The sequence below is a fragment of the Erinaceus europaeus genome, chromosome 15, assembly GCF_950295315.1.
Source record: "Erinaceus europaeus chromosome 15, mEriEur2.1, whole genome shotgun sequence".
Taxonomy (NCBI): domain Eukaryota; kingdom Metazoa; phylum Chordata; class Mammalia; order Eulipotyphla; family Erinaceidae; genus Erinaceus; species Erinaceus europaeus.
This window is the reverse complement of record NC_080176.1, coordinates 95,117,612-95,137,948: the sequence shown is the minus strand read 5'-3', so window position 1 is coordinate 95,137,948 and position 20,337 is coordinate 95,117,612. Positions and strand designations below refer to the sequence as shown.

Genomic DNA, 20,337 nt, shown 5'->3' with positions numbered 1-20,337 from the left:
AACCAATTAAGTGTGTATGACACCAGGCAACAAAGACACTTTAGTTTCTCTGCTTATCCTGTTGCTGAAAAAATCCATTATTCATCATCTTATTGTTTTTAAATAGTGAGGTACATTTTCAGTACAATAGGAAGATTGCTCTGGAAGCGGGAGGAAGTGCCTGCAGTTCAGAGGCTCTGTGGCAGCAAGCTGAGCCGAGCTCACTGTCTGGCGCCTGTGCCGTGCACGCGCTGACGACTCGCGCGACGCAGCGCCCCCAGAGCACTCGCGGACACGGAGGCTCGTTTTATACCGTATTACAATATGTTAAAGTGGTGTTTTGAATCATAATTGCGTTTTGTATAAATATTCATTTTCCAGTTGACTGTCTCAGAGAAGTGGGCCTGCCGAGCAATAGAGGAAGAGGACTGTCCGGGAGTGTCCCCGTGGGCAGCACCTCGGGGCTCTAGGCCTGAGCCGGGTGTGGCCGCCACCCATGCCATGGCAGCCAATGGGGTTGGGGGCACTGCAGGCTGTGGAGACGACATTTGTGGGCCTGCCCCCACGCCTGGCAGCTGTGCCCTCCCGGCCCCCATTCTCCACCCTCGGCCAGGCTGCTGGTCACTGTCCTACCTGCTCACGTCCCCAGTCCACTGCGTCTGGATGGCCTGTGCTGCTGGCACCCTCCACTCTGGGCATGGAGCAGGTGGCGACTTGTGGATGTCTCTATCCTGTGTTGGCTCTGTCCTGTGGCACCTTGTCCTCATGGTGGCTTCTGCCCGGCCTCACGGCGTGTCTGCACCCTCCCAGGTTTCTGCTGGAAGACGAGTCTGCACACCTGGACGAGATGCCCCTGATGATGTGTGAGGGGGGCTTTGAGAATGAGGAGAGCGACTACCAGACGCTGCCCCGTGCCCGGGCGGCTCGCAGACCCAGGGGGCTGACCAGGCTGCTCTGCGGCCTCTGGAAGCTGCTGTGCACCAAGTGAGAGCTGGCGTCTGTCACATGTCGGGCGAAGGAGGCAGAGCTGGGGGGACACCTGGGGACGGGTGACAGGGCCCTGAGGAGAGGGTGCAGAGACCTGGGGGAGGTCGGAGCCCTGGGCAGGGGGGATCAAACCCAGGGGAGCCAGAGGAGGACCAAGCACTGGAGCCATGCACAGCTGGGAGGGTCCATACATGACTGAGGGGTGTCGCTGACAACCCCGTGACTCCCCAAGAGCCATGGACCTCTTGTCACGTGCTAACACCATCACACAGCTGGGACCTCAGGTCCTGTCACCATCACACACCTGGGCCTCAGGTCCTGACACCATCACACAGCTGGGGCCTCAGGCCCTGACACCGTCACACAGCTGGGGCCTCAGGCCCTGACACCGTCACACAGCTGGGGCCTCAGGCCCTGACACCTTCACACAGCTGGGGCCTCAGGCCCTGACACCATCACACAGCTGGGGCCTCAGGCCCTGACACCGTCACACAGCTGGGGCCTCAGGTCCTGTCACCGTCACACAGCTGGGGCCTCAGGCCCTGACACCATCACACACCTGGACCTCAGGCCCTGACACCATCACACAGCTGGATCTCAGGCCCTGACACCATCACACAACTGGGGCCTCAGGTCCTGTCACCATCACACACCTGGGCCTCAGGTCCTGTCACCATCACACACCTGGGCCTCAGGTCCTGTCACCATCACACAGCTGGGGCCTCTGGTCCTGTCACCATCACACAGCTGGGACCTCAGGTCCTGTCACCAACAAACAGCTGGGCCTCAGGCCCTGTCACCATCACACAACTGGGCCTCAGGCCCTGACACCATCACACACCTGGGCCTCAGGTCCTGACACCATCACACAGCTGGGCCTCACCCTGACACCATCACACACCTGGGCCTCAGGCCCTGACACCATCACACACCTGGGCCTCAGGTCCTGTCACCATCACACAGCTGGGCCTCACCCTGACACCATCACACACCTGGGCCTCAGGCCCTGACACCATCACACACCTGGGTCTCAGGCCCTGACACCATCACACAGCTGGGCCTCAGGCCCTGACACCATCACACACCTGGGCCTCAGGCCCTGACACCGTCACACAGCTGGGCCTCAGGCCCTGACACTGTCACACAGCTGGGGCCTCAGGCCCTGACACCGTCACACAGCTGGGGCCTCAAGCCCTGACACTGTCACACATCTGGGGCCTCAGGCCCTGACACCGTCACACAGCTGTGGCCTCAGGCCCTGACACCGTCACACAGCTGGGGCCTCAGGCCCTGACACCGTCACACAGCTGGGTCCTCAGGCCCTGACACCGTCACACAGCTGGGGCCTCAGGCCCTGACACCGTCACACAGTGGGGCCTCAGATCCTGTCACTATCACACACCTGGGCCTCAGGCAATGACACCATCACACAGCTGGGCCTCAGGTCCTGTCACCATCACACAGCTGGGCCTCAGGTCCTGTCACCATCACACAGCTGGGCCTCAGGTCCTGTCACCATCACACACCTGGGCCTCAGATCCTGTCACCATCACACAGCTGGAGCCTCAGGCCCTGACACCATCACACAGCTGTAGCCTCAGGCCCTGACACCATCACACAGCTGGAGCCTCAGGCCCTGACACCATCACACAGCTGGAGCCTCAGGCGCTGACACCATCACACACCTGGCCCTCAGGTCCTGTCACCATCACATAGCTGGGGCCTCAGGTCCTGACACCATCACACACCTGGGCCTCAGGTCCTGTCACCATCACACATCTGGGGCCTCAGGTCCTGTCACCATCACACAGCTGGGGCCTCAGGCCCTGACACCATCACACAGCTGGGCCTCAGGCCCTGACACCATCACACACCTGGGCCTCAGGCCCTGACACCATCACACATCTGGGCCTCAGGCCCTGACACCGTCACACATCTGGGGCCTCAGGTCCTGACACCGTCACACATCTGGGTCCTCAGGCCCTGACACCATCACACATCTGGGGCCTCAGGCCCTGACACCGTCACACAGCTGGGCCTCAGGCCCTGACACCATCACACAGCTGGGCCTCAGGTCCTGACACCATCACACAACTGGGGCCTCAGGCCCTGACACCGTCACACAGCTGGGCCTCAGGCCCTGACACCATCACACAGCTGGGCCTCAGGTCCTGACACCATCACACAACTGGGGCCTCAGGCCCTGACACCATAACACAGCTGGGCCTCAGGCCCTGACACCATCACACACCTGGGCCTCAAGCCCTGACACCGTCACACACCTGGGCCTCAGGCCCTGACACCGTCACACATATGGGGCCTCAGGCCCTGACACCATCACACATCTGGGGCCTCAGGTCCTGACACCGTCACACATCTGGGGCCTCAGACCCTGATACCGTCACACAGCTGGGGCCTCAGGCACTGACACCATCACACATCTGGGGCCTCAGGTCCTGACACCATCACACAGCTGGGGCCTCAGGTCCTGACACCATCACACAGCTGGGGCCTCAGGTCCTGTCACTGTCACACAGCTGGGCCTCAGGTCCTGTCACGGTCACACACCTGGGCCTCAGGCCCTGACACCATCACACAGCTGGGACTCAGGCCATGACACCATCACACAGCTGGGCCTCAGGTCCTGACACCATCACACAGCTGGGCCTCAGGCCCTGACACCATCACACACCTGGGCCTCAGGTCCTGTCACCATCACACAGCTGGGGCCTCAGGCCCTGACACCATCACACAGCTGGGCCTCAGGCCCTGACACCGTCACACACCTGGGCCTCAGGCCCTGACACCGTCACACATCTGGGGCCTCAGGCCCTGACACCGTCACACATCTGGGGCCTCAGGTCCTGACACCGTCACACAGCTGGGGCCTCAGGCCCTGACACCGTCACACAGCTGGGGCCTCAGGTCCTGACACCATCACACAGCTGGGGCCTCAGGCCCTGTCACCATCAAACATCTGGGGCCTCAGGTCCTGTCACCGTCACACAGCTGGGGCCTCAGGTCCTGTCACCGTCACAAAGCTGGGCCTCAGGTCCTGTCACCGTCACACAGCTGGGCCTCAGGTCCTGTCACCGTCACACACCTGGGTCTCAGGCCCTGACACCATCACACACCTGGGCTTCAGGCCCTGACACCATCACACAGCTGGGGCCTCAGGCCCTGACACCGTCACACAGCTGGGGCCTCAGGCCCTGACACCGTCACACAGCTGGGGCCTCAGGCCCTGACACCGTCACACAGCTGGGGCCTCAGGCCCTGACACCGTCACACAGCTGGGGCCTCAGGCCCTGACACCGTCACACAGCTGGGTCCTCAGGCCCTGACACCGTCACACAGCTGGGGCCTCAGGCCCTGACACCGTCACACATTGGGGCCTCAGGCCCTGACACCGTCACACAGCTGGGGCCTCAGGCCCTGACACCGTCACACAGCTGGGGCCTCAGGTCCAGTCACCATCACACAGTGGGGCCTCAGGTCCTGTCACCGTCACACAGTGGGGCCTCAGGTCCTGTCACCATCACACACCTGGCCCTCAGGCCCTGACACCATCACACAGCTGGAGCCTCAGGCCCTGACACCATCACACAGCTGGAGCCTCAGGCCTGACACCATCACACAGCTGGAGCCTCAGGCCCTGACACCATCACACACCTGGGCCTCAGGTCCTGTCACCATCACATAGCTGGGGCCTCAGGTCCTGACACCATCACACACCTGGGCCTCAGGTCCTGTCACCATCACACACCTGGGCCTCAGGTCCTGACACAGTCACACATCTGGGGCCTCAGGTCCTGACACCGTCACACATATGGGGCCTCAGGCCCTGACACCATCACACACCTGGGCCTCTGGCCCTGACACCGTCATATACCTGGGCCTCAGGCCCTGACACCGTCACACACCTGGGCCTCAGGCCCTGACACCGTCACACATCTGGGGCCTCAGGTCCTGACACCGTCACACATCTGCGGCCTCAGGCCCTGACACCGGCACACATCTGGGGCCTCAGGCCCTGACACCATCACACAGCTGGGGCCTCAGGCCCTGACACCATCACACATCTGGGGCCTCAGGTCCTGTCACCGTCACACATCTGGGGCCTCAGGTCCTGTCACCGTCACACAGCTGGGGCCTCAGGTCCTGTCACCGTCACACATCTGGGCCTCAGGTCCTGTCACCATCACACACCTGGGCCTCAGGCCCTGACACCGTCACACACCTGGGCCTCAGGCCCTGACACCGTCACACAGCTGGGTCTCAGGCCCTGACACCGTCACACAGCTGGGGCCTCAGGTCCTGTCACCGTCACACAGTGGGGCCTCAGGTCCTGTCACCATCACACACCTGGGCCTCAGGCCCTGACACCATCACACAGCTGGGCCTCAGGTCCTGTCACCATCACACAGCTGGGCCTCAGTTCCTGTCACGATCACACAGCTGGAGCCTCAGGCCCTGACACCATCACACAGCTGGAGCCTCAGGCCCTGACACCATCACAGAGCTGGAGCCTCAGGCCCTGACACCATCACACAGCTGGAGCCTCAGGCCCTGACACCATCACACACCTGGGCCTCAGGCCCTGTCACCATCACATAGCTGGGGCCTCAGGTCCTGACACCATCACACAGCTGGGCCTCAGGTCCTGTCACCATCACACAGCTGGGCCTCAGGTCCTGACACCATCACACAGCTGGGGCCTCAGGCCCTGACACCATCACACAGCTGGGCCTCAGGCCCTGACACCATCACACACCTGGGCCTCAGGCCCTGACACCGTCACACACCTGGGCCTCAGGCCCTGACACCGTCACACATCTGGGGCCTCAGGCTCTGACACCGTCACACATCTGGGGCCTCAGGTCCTGACACCGTCACACATCTGGGGCCTCAGGTCCTGACACCATCACACATCTGGGGCCTCAGGCCCTGACACCATCACACATCTGGGGCCTCAGGTCCTGTCACCGTCACACAGCTGGGGCCTCAGGTCCTGTCACCGTCACACAGCTGGGCCTCAGGTCCTGTCACCATCACACACCTGGTCCTCAGGCCCTGACACCATCACACAGCTGGGCTTCAGGCCCTGACACCATCACACACCTGGGCCTCAGGTCCTGACACCATCACACACCTGGGCCTCAGGCCCTGACACCATCACACAGCTGGGCCTCAGGCCCTGACACCATCACACAGCTGGGCCTCAGGCCCTGACACCATCACTAGCTGGGCCTCAGGCCCTGACACCATCACACAGCTGGGCCTCAGGCCCTGACACCATCACACAGCTGGGCCTCTGGCCCTGACACCATCACACAGCTGGGCCTCTGGCCCTGACACCATCACACAGTTGGGCCTCAGGCCCTGACACCATCACACAGCTGCGGCCTCAGGCCCTGACACCATCACACACCTGGGCCTCAGGCCCTGACACCATCACACACCTGGGCCTCAGGCCCTGACACCATCACACAGCTGGGGCATCAGGCCCTTACACCGTCACACATCTGGGGCCTCAGGTCCTGACACCGTCACACATCTGGGGCCTCAGGCCCTGACACCGTCACACATCTGGGGCCTCAGGCCCTGACACCATCACACAGCTGGGGCCTCAGGTCCTGACACCGTCACACATCTGGGGCCTCAGGTCCTGACACCGTCACACATCTGGGGCCTCAGGTCCTGTCACCATCACACATCTGGGGCCTCAGGTCCTGTCACCATCACACACCTGGGCCTCAGGCCCTGACACCATCACACACCTGGGCCTCAGGCCCTGACACCATCACACAGCTGGGCCTCAGGTCCTGTCACCATCACACAGCTGGGGCCTCAGGCCCTGACACCATCACACACCTGGGCCTCAGGCCCTGACACCGTCACACAGCTGGGGCTCAGGTCCTGACACCGTCACACAGCTGGGGCCTTAGGCCCTGACACCGTCACACAGCTGGGCCTCAGGTCCTGACACCATCACACAACTGGGGCCTCAGGTCCTGTCACCATCACACAGCTGTGGCCTCAGGTCCTGTCACCGTCACACAGCTGGGCCTCAGGTCCTGTCACCGTCACACAGCTGGGCCTCAGGCCCTGTCACCATCACACTGCTGGGCCTCAGGTCCTGACATCATCACACACCTGGGCCTCAGGTCCTGTCACCATCACACAGCTGGGGCCTCAGGCCCTGACACCATCACACAGCTGGGCCTCAGTCCCTGACACCATCACACACCTGGGCCTCAGGTCCTGACACCGTCACACAGCTGGGGCCTCAGGCCCTGACACCATCACACAGCTAGAGCCTCAGGCCCTGACACCATCACACAGCTGGAGCCTCAGGCCCTGACACCGTCACACACCTGGGCCTCAGGCCCTGACACCGTCACACACCTGGGCCTCAGGTCCTGACACCATCACACACCTGGGCCTCAGGTCCTGTCACCATCACACACCTGGGCCTCAGGTCCTGTCACCATCACACACCTGGGCCTCAGGTCCTGACACCATCACACAGCTGGGCCTCAGGTCCTGACACCATCACACAGCTGGGGGCCTCAGGTCCTGTCACCGTCACACAGCTGGGCGTCAGGCCCTGAGCCCAGTATGCGCCTGCAGCCTTTCTCACATGTTCATGGAGACTGTCCTCTCCACACCACACAGCAGTTGAGCCGACTGTGCTGTTGGTGCCTGACTGAGCCGTCAGATTTGGCGGTAGACCCGCAGACCTCTGGGAGAATGTTCTAGAACATGTAATCTCTGTCTTTTGTTTCACGCAGCTGCTGTGACTGCCTAGTAAATGTCTGCCGAAGAAAGAAAGAGCTAAAAGCTCGAACAGTGTGGCTTGGGTGTCCTGAAAAGTGTGAGGAGAAGCATCCCAGGAACGCGATAAAGAACCAGAAGTACAACATATTCACATTTGTGCCTGGGGTAAGGGGCCTGGCTCTTCGGAATGGTTTGCCTAGCAGGCTTTGAGCTGCCTTTGTTTTCATTTCAATCTCCCTGTGAACTGCGCCGCCCGAGCCAGTACCCTTGAATTGGTGGTGCTCACAGCCCCTGGATCTCCAGCTCCCTGTGTCTCACAGCTCACGTCCAGAAAACCATGGTTATTGTTGCCTTGGCTTCTGGCTAAACGCTGCCTTTATTTTGGTTATTATTGTTATTGCCCCTGGTTATCGTTGGAGCTCAGTCCTGACACCACAGAGCCCACTGCTCCTAGTGCGGGTTTTTTGTTCCCATTTCATTGGACAGGAGAGAGAGGAATTGAGAGAAGAGGGGGAAAGAGAGAGGGAGAGAAAAAGAGAGACACCCGCAGCTCTGCTTCACCACTCGTGAAGCTTCCCCCCCTGCAAGTGGGAAGTGGGTGCTCGAACCCAGATCCTTGCACTGGTCCTTGCACTTAGTATTTTGTGCATTTAACTGGGTGTGTCATCACCTGGTCCCCATCAAGCACTATGTTTTTTTTAAGCTTTCTACTCCCTCTTTTATTACCGATTTAATAATTATCGACAAGATTGTAGGTTAATAGGGGTACAATTCCCACCACCAGAGTTCCATACACTATCTTTACATTGTTCTAGAAATACTCCAGTAATGCTGCGTAAACTCATAAAACGAGTCCTCCGTTTTGCCTGACTAAGGAGTGGTTCTGCCCTCTGGAGCCAGGTGCTCAGCCCTATCCAGGGGCGTCACGTAGCAGCGAATGCGTCCCTACGCCCATCCACGTGAGTGGTGACGCCTTGTGACGCTGTGGGTCATTCCTAGCGAGGCATCCTGTGACAGACGCTGATGTGTAGGCATCTCACCCGCTTCTCGCTATTCTGTTCTGGGCTGTTCTGACTGAGACACGGCTCAAGTCCACGTGGAGCTGGAGAGGCTGAGTCATTCTCTCTGTCTGTGTCTGTCTCCCCGACCGCTGAGGCTTTCGCCCTGTCGTCAGCTCAGCTCCCGCGCTGCCGCGCTGACTGGGCACTGACCACCCCCTTCTCCCGCACTGTGGCTGTGGCGAGCGCCAGATGCCTCACAGGCTCCACTCTTAAACGCCAGCGGGCGAGTCCACGTGCACGAAGGATCCTCGGTGTCTCCTCAGCCGCGCTCACAGACTGGCTGAGCACTGAACGCTCTGTGCGCAGGGCCGCGACTCGCCCGCCCGGCGGACAGCAAGGTGCGGAGCCCGAGGTGGAGTGGAGCGGGTCCCACGTCGGGCCGAGCCCGGCCCCGGCTGCTCCGGGACCTACCTGCTGCCGCCTCTGCTTTGCCTGTGAATGATTGTTTTCCTCAGATCGTCTATGAAATTAGTCTGTTCATCTAAAACGTGCTATTTTAGAAACATTTGGTAATTGCACAGAAGGAGTTCTATGCCATTTTTAGCACAAATGGCAATTTCTGAATTGCTAATAGATATAATTTATGCTAACTGAGATTTTAAAGAAATCACCAAGGAAAAAGAGAGCTTTCTCTCCTGCTGAGATTAATTTATGAAATGATTCAAAACATTTTTAGACAGTAATTGAGCATGATTATGAACAGAAGCGTGTCATCAGCATACAGAGTTTGCGGCCGCGCACGTGGTGCGGGGCGGTGCAGGTGACGTGACCGCGGACACGTTCTAAGCCCAAGGCGGGCACTTACCCCTCGGCTCCTGCCAAACGGCCGTGCTTCCCAGGCGCACGAAGAGCAGCCTCTGAGGAGGTTTCCGATTCACACGGTGGTGGGTTTGTCGTTTCCACCTGCGCGCAGACGGTCTTGAGTTCTGTTACGCTTGGATCTTCATCTCAAAAACACTCTGAGGCACTTGTCACGGACGTGTCGGTTTGCAGGCTCTTGTTTTCCCTCAGAGGCGATTCTTTCAGAATTAAAAGCAGCAGACAGAGCACAAGTCAGGGTTTGGGTCCTCAGCCATCGCGGCGTCAGAGACACCTGTCTCGTGCTCGGAGACCCTGTTGGAGACGTGCCAGGGGCTGTCAGGGGCGTGAGGTGGCGACCCGGAGCCTGGAGGTGGCTTCCGTGGGCGCCAGGGCCAGGCTGTCCTGTTCACACGCCCTCAGTCAGAAAGCCGTCGCATCTCTCGGGGTGTGACCTCCACAGGAGGTCGGGAGCCGGCCCTGTGGCACCCGCCCGGGGCTGCCCACTCAGCTGCCGTGACGGAGAGCCGCCCGGCCAAGCGGCCAAGCGGACGCTCCCAGCAGAGGCCGGACCAGCACCGGCGCCTCCCCCCGGACGCCACTTGTGGGCTGAGCTGCTCAGTCAGCCGGCGCTTACAGCCTTTGTTTTGCAGGTCCTGTATGAACAGTTCAAGTTCTTCTTGAACCTCTACTTCCTGGTCGTGTCCTGCTCTCAGTTCGTGCCGGCCCTGAAGATCGGCTACCTGTACACCTACTGGGCGCCTCTGGTGAGGGGCGGCTGGGGAGGGAGGGAGGCGGCAGGCTGCCCCCTGACTTTGCCCTGGCTCCGAGGCGCCTCGCCCAGACCCGCCATGGTGCGGGTGGTGGTTCCCGCACCCTGTCTGATGGCCGCTCGCTCTTGTTCCCCTGCGCCGACTGAAATCGGGATGTTTCTCAAGCAGTGGTAGCTTGGTCAGTAGTCCTCCTCTCCTAAGTCACTCCTGGAGCTGCCGTGTACCCGCTCAGCTCTGCACCGAGCTCTTTTTTCTCCTGTGGTGCAAAGTAACTGACCGGGACGTGACTCGTTGCGGTTTCTGTTGGAGTGAAGGTCGCCGCTCTCCTAGTTCTATGTTCAGAGGGCTCCACGCAAAGGGAGTGTCATCAGCCATGGAGCAGCTCTGCTCTCTGCCGTAACACCCGCTGAGCGGCCGCGTCTGGGTGACCACCGTGGGCACAGCTGCCCCGAGGCATCTGGATGACCACCGTGGGCACAGCTGCCCCGAGGCGTCTGGGTGACCACCGTGGGCACAGCCCCCAGCTGCCCCGAGGCGTCTGGGTGACCACAGTGGGCACAGCCCCCAGCTGCCCCGAGGCGTCTGGGTGACCACAGTGGGCACAGCCCCCAGCTGCCCCGAGGCGTCTGGGCTGTGGAGAGCGGCCGAAATGGGTGGGTGTGCAGGGGGTCCACGTGGACGTCTGACCCAGGCTGCAGCCTCGGCCTAGAGCAGTGGGCAGTTGCGGGAGGGCTCCACACAGAGGAGGTGGGCAGCGGAGAGGGTGGATGTCGAGGGCAGAGCTGCCTGGTCAGGAGCCTATGGGCTGTACTATTGTAGCTGGTCCCCGTCTGAGTCCCAGTGGCCGGTCTTAGCCTGTGAGAGACCTCACCTCCACTCCACGCCCCCCCCCCCCAGCTGTGGCGGGAGTCCAGGCAGTGAGCTCTGGGACCTTCTGTCCCTCAGAAGGGCCTAGAAGCTGCTCGGCTTCTGCATCGGCCTCTGCTCCCTGCTCTGTGAGCGCCTGAGTGCCTCAGCCCTCAGCAGAGCTGTGCAAAGCGGTGCTTTTCAGCGTGATGCCCATCTTGGCCTGGGACCATCTGACTGTGTAGTGTAGCTCTCCTCTGGTGTTTCTTTTTTCTTTTTCTTTAAAGATTTGTTTATTTATTTTCCCTTTTGTTGCCCTTGTTGTTTAACATTCTTGTGGTTATTGATGTTGTCGTTGTTGGATAGGACAGAGAGAAATGGAGAGAGGAGGGGAAGACAGAGAGGGGGAGAGAAAGACAGACACCTGCAGACCTGCTTCACCGCCTGTGAAGCGACTCCCCTGCAGGTGGGGAGCCGGGGGCTCGAACCAGGATCCTTAGGCCGGTCCTTGTGCTTTGCGCCACCTGCGCTTAACCCACTGCGCTACAGCCCAACTCCCTCTTTTTTTGCCTTTTATGTTTTAAAAGTAATGTAATTGCGGGGAAGAAGGAGCGTGTAGCCAAAACATTTTCCTTCACGTTGGAGTCCACCCGTCTCAGTCGTGCCTCCCGCTTTGTCTCCAGGGATTTGTTCTGGCCGTGACCATAATCAGGGAGGCCATCGACGAGTGCCGGCGTTTCCAGCGGGACAAGGAAGTGAACGGCCAGTCGTACACCAAGCTGACGGCCAGAGGTCAGTGCGAGGCTCCGCTCGGCTCGGGAGGCCGCCCGTCCCCGTGGCGTGTGGAGCTGTGGCCGAGAGCCCCCTGGCACGGTGGCAGACTTCACGCTGGTCTCACTGGAGCTTGATTGTGGCTAGCTGCCCGCAGGTGCGCGAGCGCGGGCGTCCCGTCTGCACCCGCACGCCGCAGCACCGTGTTGCCTGGCGCAGGCCCCTGGGCACACCCTCCACGGAGCACGCTCACCGGGCTCCCCCGCTTCACTGCGGCCAGGAAGCGGGGCCCGTTGGGCCCTGGGCTGCACTGAGGAGCAGCTTTGCACCTGGCCCAGCATCCGTGGCCGCCCTCCTCTGCCCGCGGCGGGGCTTTGTCCCGGACTCATTCATGCTCCCACAAAGGAGGTTCACTTCCTCACGGGGCAGCGTCGCTGTGCGTGTGTGTGTGTGTGTGTGTGTGTGTGTGTGTGCGCGCGTGTGCGTGCGCGTGCCGAGCTAGGGACCACACCAAGCTAGGGACCACACCGGGGACCATGCCGTCGTCTCAGCTCTCCGCCCGCCGCCCACCGCCCACCGCCGACTCGGGTGCTGGGGTGGCTGCTCGGCTTAGTCTGTGTCAGGAAAGAGCGGGGGCGGCGCGGCTGGCACGGTGGGCCTCTGCCAGCGGCGGGTGGCGGTTAGCCTGGGTGTCGAGGGAGACAGGCGCCAGCACAGCCCAAGTGGGTCCCGGCTGGCGTGATGGCGTGAGCGCACGAGGACGGAGGGACGGAGGGAGGAAGAGAGGGTGTCCAGCTCCGCGTCCCGCCGCCCTTAGCACCTCCGCCAGCTTGGTGTCTCCTGTCTGCAAGTGCTCCGGCTGGGAGGCAGAAGAAGGCCTGTCGTCTTTGCTTGTTGTGTGAGAAAGGACTTCCCATCTCCTTGCCTCAGAGGGACCCCACTCAGCTGCAGTGCAGCCCACACGCCTCTGCCGCTTGCCTCACCCGGCCGGCCACCTTCTCGTTGCTGTTAACGCTGGAAAGCGCGAGAGGGCAGGCGGAGTAGCTCACCCGGCCGGGCGCTGCTTTGCCCTGTGCACCCAGGCTGGAGCCCGGCCCACGGCGCTGAAGAAAGCCTCCGTGCCGGGTCTCTGCCTCTCTTGCTGGCCTTTGTGGTGGAGTGTCCGTCTGAGCGACACGCTGGCTGCTCCGAGAGGCACTGCTTCCTCACTTCTGTCAGCTGTGGGTGAGGCCTAGTCCTGACCCTCGCTGGCCTTCCCCACGCCCAGAGAGGACAGAGCTGTGGCCGCTGGCCCTCAAGGTGGGGCACTGAGTGGGCGGGCCTGAGCCTGGGTGGCAGGGGGCACTGCCTCAGCCCCTCTGAGGAGGGGGCAGGTGAGGCCTCAGCTGGAGGAACATCTGGCGGGAGCATGACAGGAGACGGGCAGAGGGGCTGAGGCCCGGGGGGACCTAGGGGGCCGCAGGGCTGAGTGCACAGTGCTGGGCAGCAGTGGACAGGCCGGGTCACGGTGGCGGTCGGGAGGCCGAAGCATCTGCCCAAGGTGCCCCAGGGCGGCTGACCTGTCTTCTCCTTCTCCTTGTGTTCTGCTAATGCCAGTCGGGCCGCCCCCAGGGAGCCTGATCTCCCCACGGGGCACTGCTGGGGCTGGGCGCCTGCACCCTGCAGCTGCACCCTGTTCTGCTGGCCTCTCCTCCCATTCTGTTTCTTACAGAGACAGGAGTGGGGTGGAGAGGGGCAGAGCAGGGAGAGACCCCTGCAGCCCTGCTCCATCACCTGCCAGACTCCCCTCTGCAGGTGGGGTTCGGGTGCTTGAACCCCAGTCCATGTGTGTGGCACAGGTGCGATCTGCCAGCTGTGCCGGGCCCCGGCCCCCCTAGTGTAGACGTCTCCATGTTAGTTCGAGCCTGACGTCACTTCCTGGTCCAAGCCTGGTGCCTCGACTCCGGCCTGACGCCGGGCAGTTACAGGAGGGACCTGCTAGGTGGAGCCCCTGCCCCACACCCCACAGCCCTCCATTTCTGCCAGGAGATATGTGGCCATTTGTGGGGGGGGGGTGCGAGAGGAGTTGGTTTTAGTGATTACCTGAAACACATTTCCCACCCATGTTTATGGCAGCACTTCCCGTAACAGCCAGCACCGGAAATAATGCAGTTGTCACCAGCAGATGAGAGCTCAGGGAGGCCGTGGTTGGGCATGCCGCAGAGTACTAGACAGCTGGGTAAAATGATAGCACACGCTGTGTGAAGGAGCTGGTAAGCTGGAGCAGGACAGACCCCAGATGGTCCCACACACAAAACAGCAAAGCAGAGGAGGGCGGGCCTGGCACAGCTGGTAGAGGGCGCACTTCACAGCGCCCTGGGCCCCAGGAACAAGCCCCCACCCCGACTTATGGAGGGGCCTTCATGAGCAGTGGAGCGGGGCTTCAGGTGTCTCTGTCTCTCCCCCGCTCAATTTCTTTGTATCTGTTCAATAAATAAATAATTTTAAAAAGAAAGGGGAAAAGAAGGGTTCGTAGAAACAGCAGCGTTTTGACCCAAACTCCAGTGGGTCCTGGGCGTCACAGCAGATTCGGGGGCTCAGGACCTGGGGGCAGGGAGGCGGCGTGGGGGGCGAGTCGCACTGGCACCTGTCTGCGTCTCTGAGAGATGACTGTCCTGGCGGCAGCCTTGCCTCCGTGAAGGACACTGGGGTTGGAAGGGAAGAGGCACAGCCACGGGACTGGGGACGGGAAGCCCAGTGTCTCCGGCTGACGCTCCTCTCCTCTTCAAGGCAGAGTGCAGGTGCAGAGCTCGGACATCCAGGTCGGGGACCTCATCCTCGTGGAGAAGGTGGGTGTCCCCGCGGGAGTCCTGACGTGAGCTGCCGGCCGCCGAGCGGGCAGAAGGCTCTGGACCTGTGGGCGGGCGCGTGGAGGCGAGCTGTGCTGGGACTGAGCTGAGGCGCCCGTCTCTGCCCACACCTGCCACCACAGGGCACGCTCGCTCCTGGAGTCAGGGACAGCCGGTCTGGTGTGGCTGGCAGTGTCCTACAGGGGCCCCTGCAGGGCAGGGCCAGGGAGACCCCAGGTTAACCCGACCTGTGAGGGCATGGCCGGCCAGTGTCCCCTCAGACCCCATGGCCGGGCTGGCAGGGACATGTCCCATTGCACCTGCCCCCTCACCCCTGCTTCCCTCACCTCTGATCCCCTCACCCCTGCCCCTTTCACCCCTGCTCCCTCACTCCTATCCTTTCACCCCTGCCCCCCTCACCCCTCCTCCCTGCACTCGCCTCCCCTCAGCCCTGCTGTCCTGAGCAAGGTAGCTGCTCACAGCTCAGGTAGGGCAGTGTGGCCTCCCCACAGTCAGCACCACAGATGCTTCCAGGGCCTGTCCTGGGCACACGTCTGAAAGACCCAGCCACCATCTGAATGGAAACTTTGTGGGTGGTTGTCCTTGCCACTTCGATACAGAGGTGAAATTGTGTTAATGTTTGAACTTGGGAATACATCCTTAATATCTTATTTTGTTCTTTGCAGAATCAAAGAATCCCGTCTGACATGATATTTCTCAGGACATCAGAAAAAGCGGGTATGTTGACTTCTATTACTGATTTGGTAGTTGGCAAACTTTCATCTAGAAAGGTCAAAATTTGTCTTTGGATTACAGTGCCCAAATTCACTGATTTTCAAACTATATTTGACCCAGTCTTTACAGCGACGGCTGCAGTGTCCCAGTGCGCTCTGAAATGGGACTCTGACAGAATCACCCCCCACGCCTTAATGCCGAGACCGGGGTCTAGGCCTGCACACTCCACACAGCCGCCCACGCCTGGCAGCGCACATGACGCTGAGGGTGTCGGCTCGTGAGTTGTGTGAGGTGGGGAACTGGGGACACACCTGTCCTCCCGCCCCCACCCAGTGGGTGTTGGGGACATACCTGTCCCCTGCCCAGTGTGTGTTGGGGACACACCTGTGCTTCATACCTGTCCCTATATGGCCTCCCTGTGCCCCATGCTGACGGCCTCCTCTGCCCCAGGCTCCTGCTTCATCCGCACTGACCAGCTGGATGGAGAGACGGACTGGAAGCTGAAGGCGGCCGTGAGCTGCACGCAGAGGCTGCCTGCCATGGCGGTGAGCGCAGTGTCTGCAACCCCTCCCCCACCCCGGCACCGGCCACAAGCTCTGAAGCCACCAAGGCCACATGCTGCCTTCCTGCTCCTCTCCTGGTCTCTGTCTGTGGCGCTGTGACCACATGGCTGCCATGTCCCTGCCTCCCGCCAGCTGCTCCTTCCTTGTGGGGGAGGGTGGAGAAGAGAGAGAGACACACACATACACAGGAAGAGAGAGAGAAAGGGAGAGGGAGGAGACAGAGGGGGAGAGAGACACACAGGAAGAGAGAGAGAAAGGGAGAGGGAGGAGACAGAGGGGGAGAGAGACACACAGGAAGAGAGAGAGAAAGGGAGAGGGAGGAGACAGAGGGGGAGAGACACACAGGAAGAGAGAGAGAAAGGGAGAGGGAGGAGACAGAGGGGGAGAGACACACAGGAAGAGAGAGAGAAAGGGAGAGGGAGGAGACAGGGGGAGAGAGACACACAGGAAGAGAGAGAGAAAGGGAGAGGGAGGAGACAGAGGGGGAGAGACACACAGGAAGAGAGAGAGAAAGGGAGAGGGAGGAGACAGAGGGAGAGAGACACACAGGAAGAGAGAGAGAAAGGGAGAGGGAGGAGACAGAGGGGGAGAGACACACAGGAAGAGAGAGAGAAAGGGAGAGGGAGGAGACAGAGGGGGAGAGAGACACACAGGAAGAGAGAAAGGGAGAGGGAGGAGACAGAGGGAGAGAGACACACAGGAAGAGAGAGAGAAAGGGAGAGGGAGGAGACAGAGGGGGAGAGAGACACACAGGAAGAGAGGGAGAAAGGGAGAAGGAGGAGACAGGGGGAGAGACACAGGAAGAGAGAGAGAAAGGGAGAGGGAGGAGACAGAGGGAGAGAGACACACAGGAAGAGAGAGAGAAAGGGAGAGGGAGGAGACAGAGGGGGAGAGAGAGAGAAAGGGAGAGGGAGGAGACAGGGAGAGAGACACACAAGAAGAGAGAAAGGGAGAGGGAGGAGACAGAGGGGGGAGAGAGACACACAGGAAGAGAGAGAGAAAGGGAGAGGGAGGAGACAGAGGGGGGAGAGAGACACACAGGAAGAGAGAGAGAAAGGGAGAGGGAGGAGACAGAGGGGGAGAGAGACACACAGGAAGAGAGAGAGAAAGGGAGAGGGAGGAGACGGGGAGAGACACACAGGAAGAGAGAGAGAAAGGGAGAGGGAGGAGACAGAGGGGGAGAGACACACAGGAAGAGAGAGAGAAAGGGAGAGGGAGGAGACAGAGGTGGAGAGACACACAGGAAGAGAGAGAGAAAGGGAGAGGGAGGAGACAGGGGGAGAGAGACACACAGGAAGAGAGAGAGAAAGGGAGAGGGAGGAGACAGAGGGGGAGAGAGACACACAGGAAGAGAGAAAGGGAGAGGGAGGAGACAGGGGGAGAGAGACACACAGGAAGAGAGAGAGAAAGGGAGAGGGAGGAGACAGAGGGGGAGAGAGACACACAGGAAGAGAGAGAGAAAGGAAGAGGGAGGAGACAGAGGGGGAGAGACACACAGGAAGAGAGAGAGAAAGGGAGAGGGAGGAGACAGGGGGAGAGAGACACACAGGAAGAGAGAGAGAAAGGAAGAGGGAGGAGACAGGGGGAGAGACACAGGAAGAGAGAGAGAAAGGGAGAGGGAGGAGACAGGGAGAGAGACACACAAGAAGAGAGAGAGAAAGGGAGAGGGAGGAGACAGTGGGGGAGAGAGAGACACAGGAAGAGAGAGAGAAAGGGAGAGGGAGGAGACAGGGGGAGAGAGACACACAGGAAGAGAGAGAGAAAGGGAGAGGGAGGAGACAGAGGTGGAGAGACACACAGGAAGAGAGAGAGAAAGGGAGAGGGAGGAGACAGGGGGAGAGAGACACACAGGAAGAGAGAGAGAAAGGAAGAGGGAGGAGACAGGGGGAGAGAGACACACAGGAAGAGAGAGAGAAAGGGAGAGGGAGGAGACAGAGGTGGAGAGACACACAGGAAGAGAGAGAGAAAGGGAGAGGGAGGAGACAGAGGGGGAGAGACACACAGGAATAGAGAGAGAAAGGGAGAGGGAGGAGACAGAGGGGGAGAGAGACACAGGAAGAGAGAGAGAAAGGGAGAGGGAGGAGACAGAGGGGGAGAGAGACACAGGAAGAGAGAGAGAAAGGGAGAGGGAGGAGACAGAGGGGGAGAGACACACAGGAAGAGAGAGAGAAAGGAAGAGGGAGGAGACAGAGGGGGAGAGACACACAGGAAGAGAGAGAGAAAGGGAGAGGGAGGAGACAGAGGGGGAGAGAGACACACAGGAAGAGAGAGAGAAAGGGAGAGGGAGGAGACAGAGGTGGAGAGACACACAGGAAGAGAGAGAGAAAGGGAGAGGGAGGAGACGGGGAGAGACACACAGGAAGAGAGAGAGAAAGGGAGAGGGAGGAGACAGGGGGAGAGAGACACACAGGAAGAGAGAGAGAAAGGGAGAGGGAGGAGACAGGGAGAGACACACAGGAAGAGAGAGAGAAAGGGAGAGGGAGGAGACAGGGGGAGAGAGACACACAGGAAGAGAGAGAGAAAGGGAGAGGGAGGAGACAGTGGGGGAGAGAGAGACACAGGAAGAGAGAGAGAAAGGGAGAGGGAGGAGACAGGGGGAGAGATACACACAGGAAGAGAGAGAGAAAGGGAGAGGGAGGAGACAGGGAGAGAGACACAGGAAGAGAGAGAGAAAGGGAGAGGGAGGAGACAGAGGGAGAGAGACACACAGGAAGAGAGAGAGAAAGGGAGAGGGAGGAGACAGTGGGGGAGAGAGAGACACAGGAAGAGAGAGAGAAAGGGAGAGGGAGGAGACAGAGGGGGAGAGACACAGGAAGAGAGAGAGAAAGGGAGAGGGAGGAGTCAGAGGGGGAGAGACACACAGGAAGAGAGAGAGAAAGGGAGAGGGAGGAGACAGAGGGGGAGAGAGACACAGGAAGAGAGAGAGAAAGGGAGAGGGAGGAGACAGAGTGGGAGAGAGACACAGGAAGAGAGAGAGAAAGGGAGAGGGAGGAGACAGGGGGAGAGAGACACACAGGAAGAGAGAGAGAAAGGGAGAGGGAGGAGACAGAGGGGGAGAGACACAGGAAGAGAGAGAGAAAGGGAGAGGGAGGAGACAGAGGGGGAGAGACACACAGGAAGAGAGAGAGAAAGGGAGAGGGAGGAGACAGAGGGGGAGAGACACACAGGAAGAGAGAGAGAAAGGGAGAGGGAGGAGACAGAGGGGGAGAGACACACAGGAATAGAGAGAGAAAGGGAGAGGGAGGAGACAGAGGGGGAGAGAGACACAGGAAGAGAGAGAGAAAGGGAGAGGGAGGAGACAGAGGGGGAGAGAGACACAGGAAGAGAGAGAGAAAGGGAGAGGGAGGAGACAGAGGGGGAGAGACACAGGAAGAGAGAGAGAAAGGGAGAGGGAGGAGACAGAGGGAGAGAGAGACACAGGAAGAGAGAGAGAAAGGGAGAGGGAGGAGACAGAGGGGGAGAGAGACACAGGAAGAGAGAGAGAAAGGGAGAGGGAGGAGACAGAGTGGGAGAGAGACACAGGAAGAGAGAGAGAAAGGGAGAGGGAGGAGACAGGGGGAGAGAGACACACAGGAAGAGAGAGAGAAAGGGAGAGGGAGGAGACAGAGGGGGAGAGAGACACACAGGAAGAGAGAGAGAAAGGGAGAGGGAGGAGACAGGGGGAGAGACACACAGGAAGAGAGAGAGAAAGGGAGAGGGAGGAGACGGGGAGAGACACACAGGAAGAGAGAGAGAAAGGGAGAGGGAGGAGACAGAGGGGGAGAGAGAGAGAAAGGGAGAGGGAGGAGACAGAGGGGGAGAGACACACAGGAAGAGAGAGAGAAAGGGAGAGGGAGGAGACAGAGGGGGAGAGAGACACAGGAAGAGAGAGAGAAAGGGAGAGGGAGGAGACAGAGGGGGAGAGAGACACACAGGAAGAGAGAGAGAAAGGGAGAGGGAGGAGACAGAGGGGGAGAGAGACACAGGAAGAGAGAGAGAAAGGGAGAGGGAGGAGACAGAGGGGGAGAGACACAGGAAGAGAGAGAGAAAGGGAGAGGGAGGAGACAGAGGGAGAGAGAGACACAGGAAGAGAGAGAGAAAGGGAGAGGGACACAGGAAGAGAGAGAGAAAGGGAGAGGGAGGAGACAGAGGGGGAGAGAGACACAGGAAGAGAGAGAGAAAGGGAGAGGGAGGAGACAGGGGGAGAGAGACACACAGGAAGAGAGAGAGAAAGGGA

General features: G+C 60.3%; 1 protein-coding gene across 10 annotated transcripts in view; it reads left to right on the top strand.

Annotated features, from left to right (window-relative positions):
• ATP9B (ATPase phospholipid transporting 9B (putative)) overlaps positions 1 to 20,337 on the top strand; it is a 68,415-nt gene that overhangs the window by 11,411 nt on the left and 36,667 nt on the right. For 7 of the 10 annotated variants that reach the window (XR_009545107.1, XR_009545108.1, XM_060174069.1 and 4 more), the window contains exons 2-8: positions 790 to 963; positions 7,761 to 7,911; positions 10,259 to 10,372; positions 11,908 to 12,016; positions 14,765 to 14,823; positions 15,510 to 15,561; positions 16,009 to 16,103. Coding sequence is in view for 8 of the 10 variants with exons in the window: in XM_060174069.1 (XP_060030052.1) it covers positions 790 to 963; positions 7,761 to 7,911; positions 10,259 to 10,372; positions 11,908 to 12,016; positions 14,765 to 14,823; positions 15,510 to 15,561; positions 16,009 to 16,103 (754 nt within the window). In the remaining 2 variants the exon portion in view is untranslated. Of the gene's footprint in view, positions 1 to 789; positions 964 to 7,760; positions 7,912 to 10,258; positions 10,373 to 11,907; positions 12,017 to 14,764; positions 14,824 to 15,509; positions 15,562 to 16,008; positions 16,104 to 20,337 lie in introns of those variants that run through there. The other 3 variants (XM_060174074.1, XM_060174072.1, XM_060174073.1) reach the window with 3 other exon arrangements.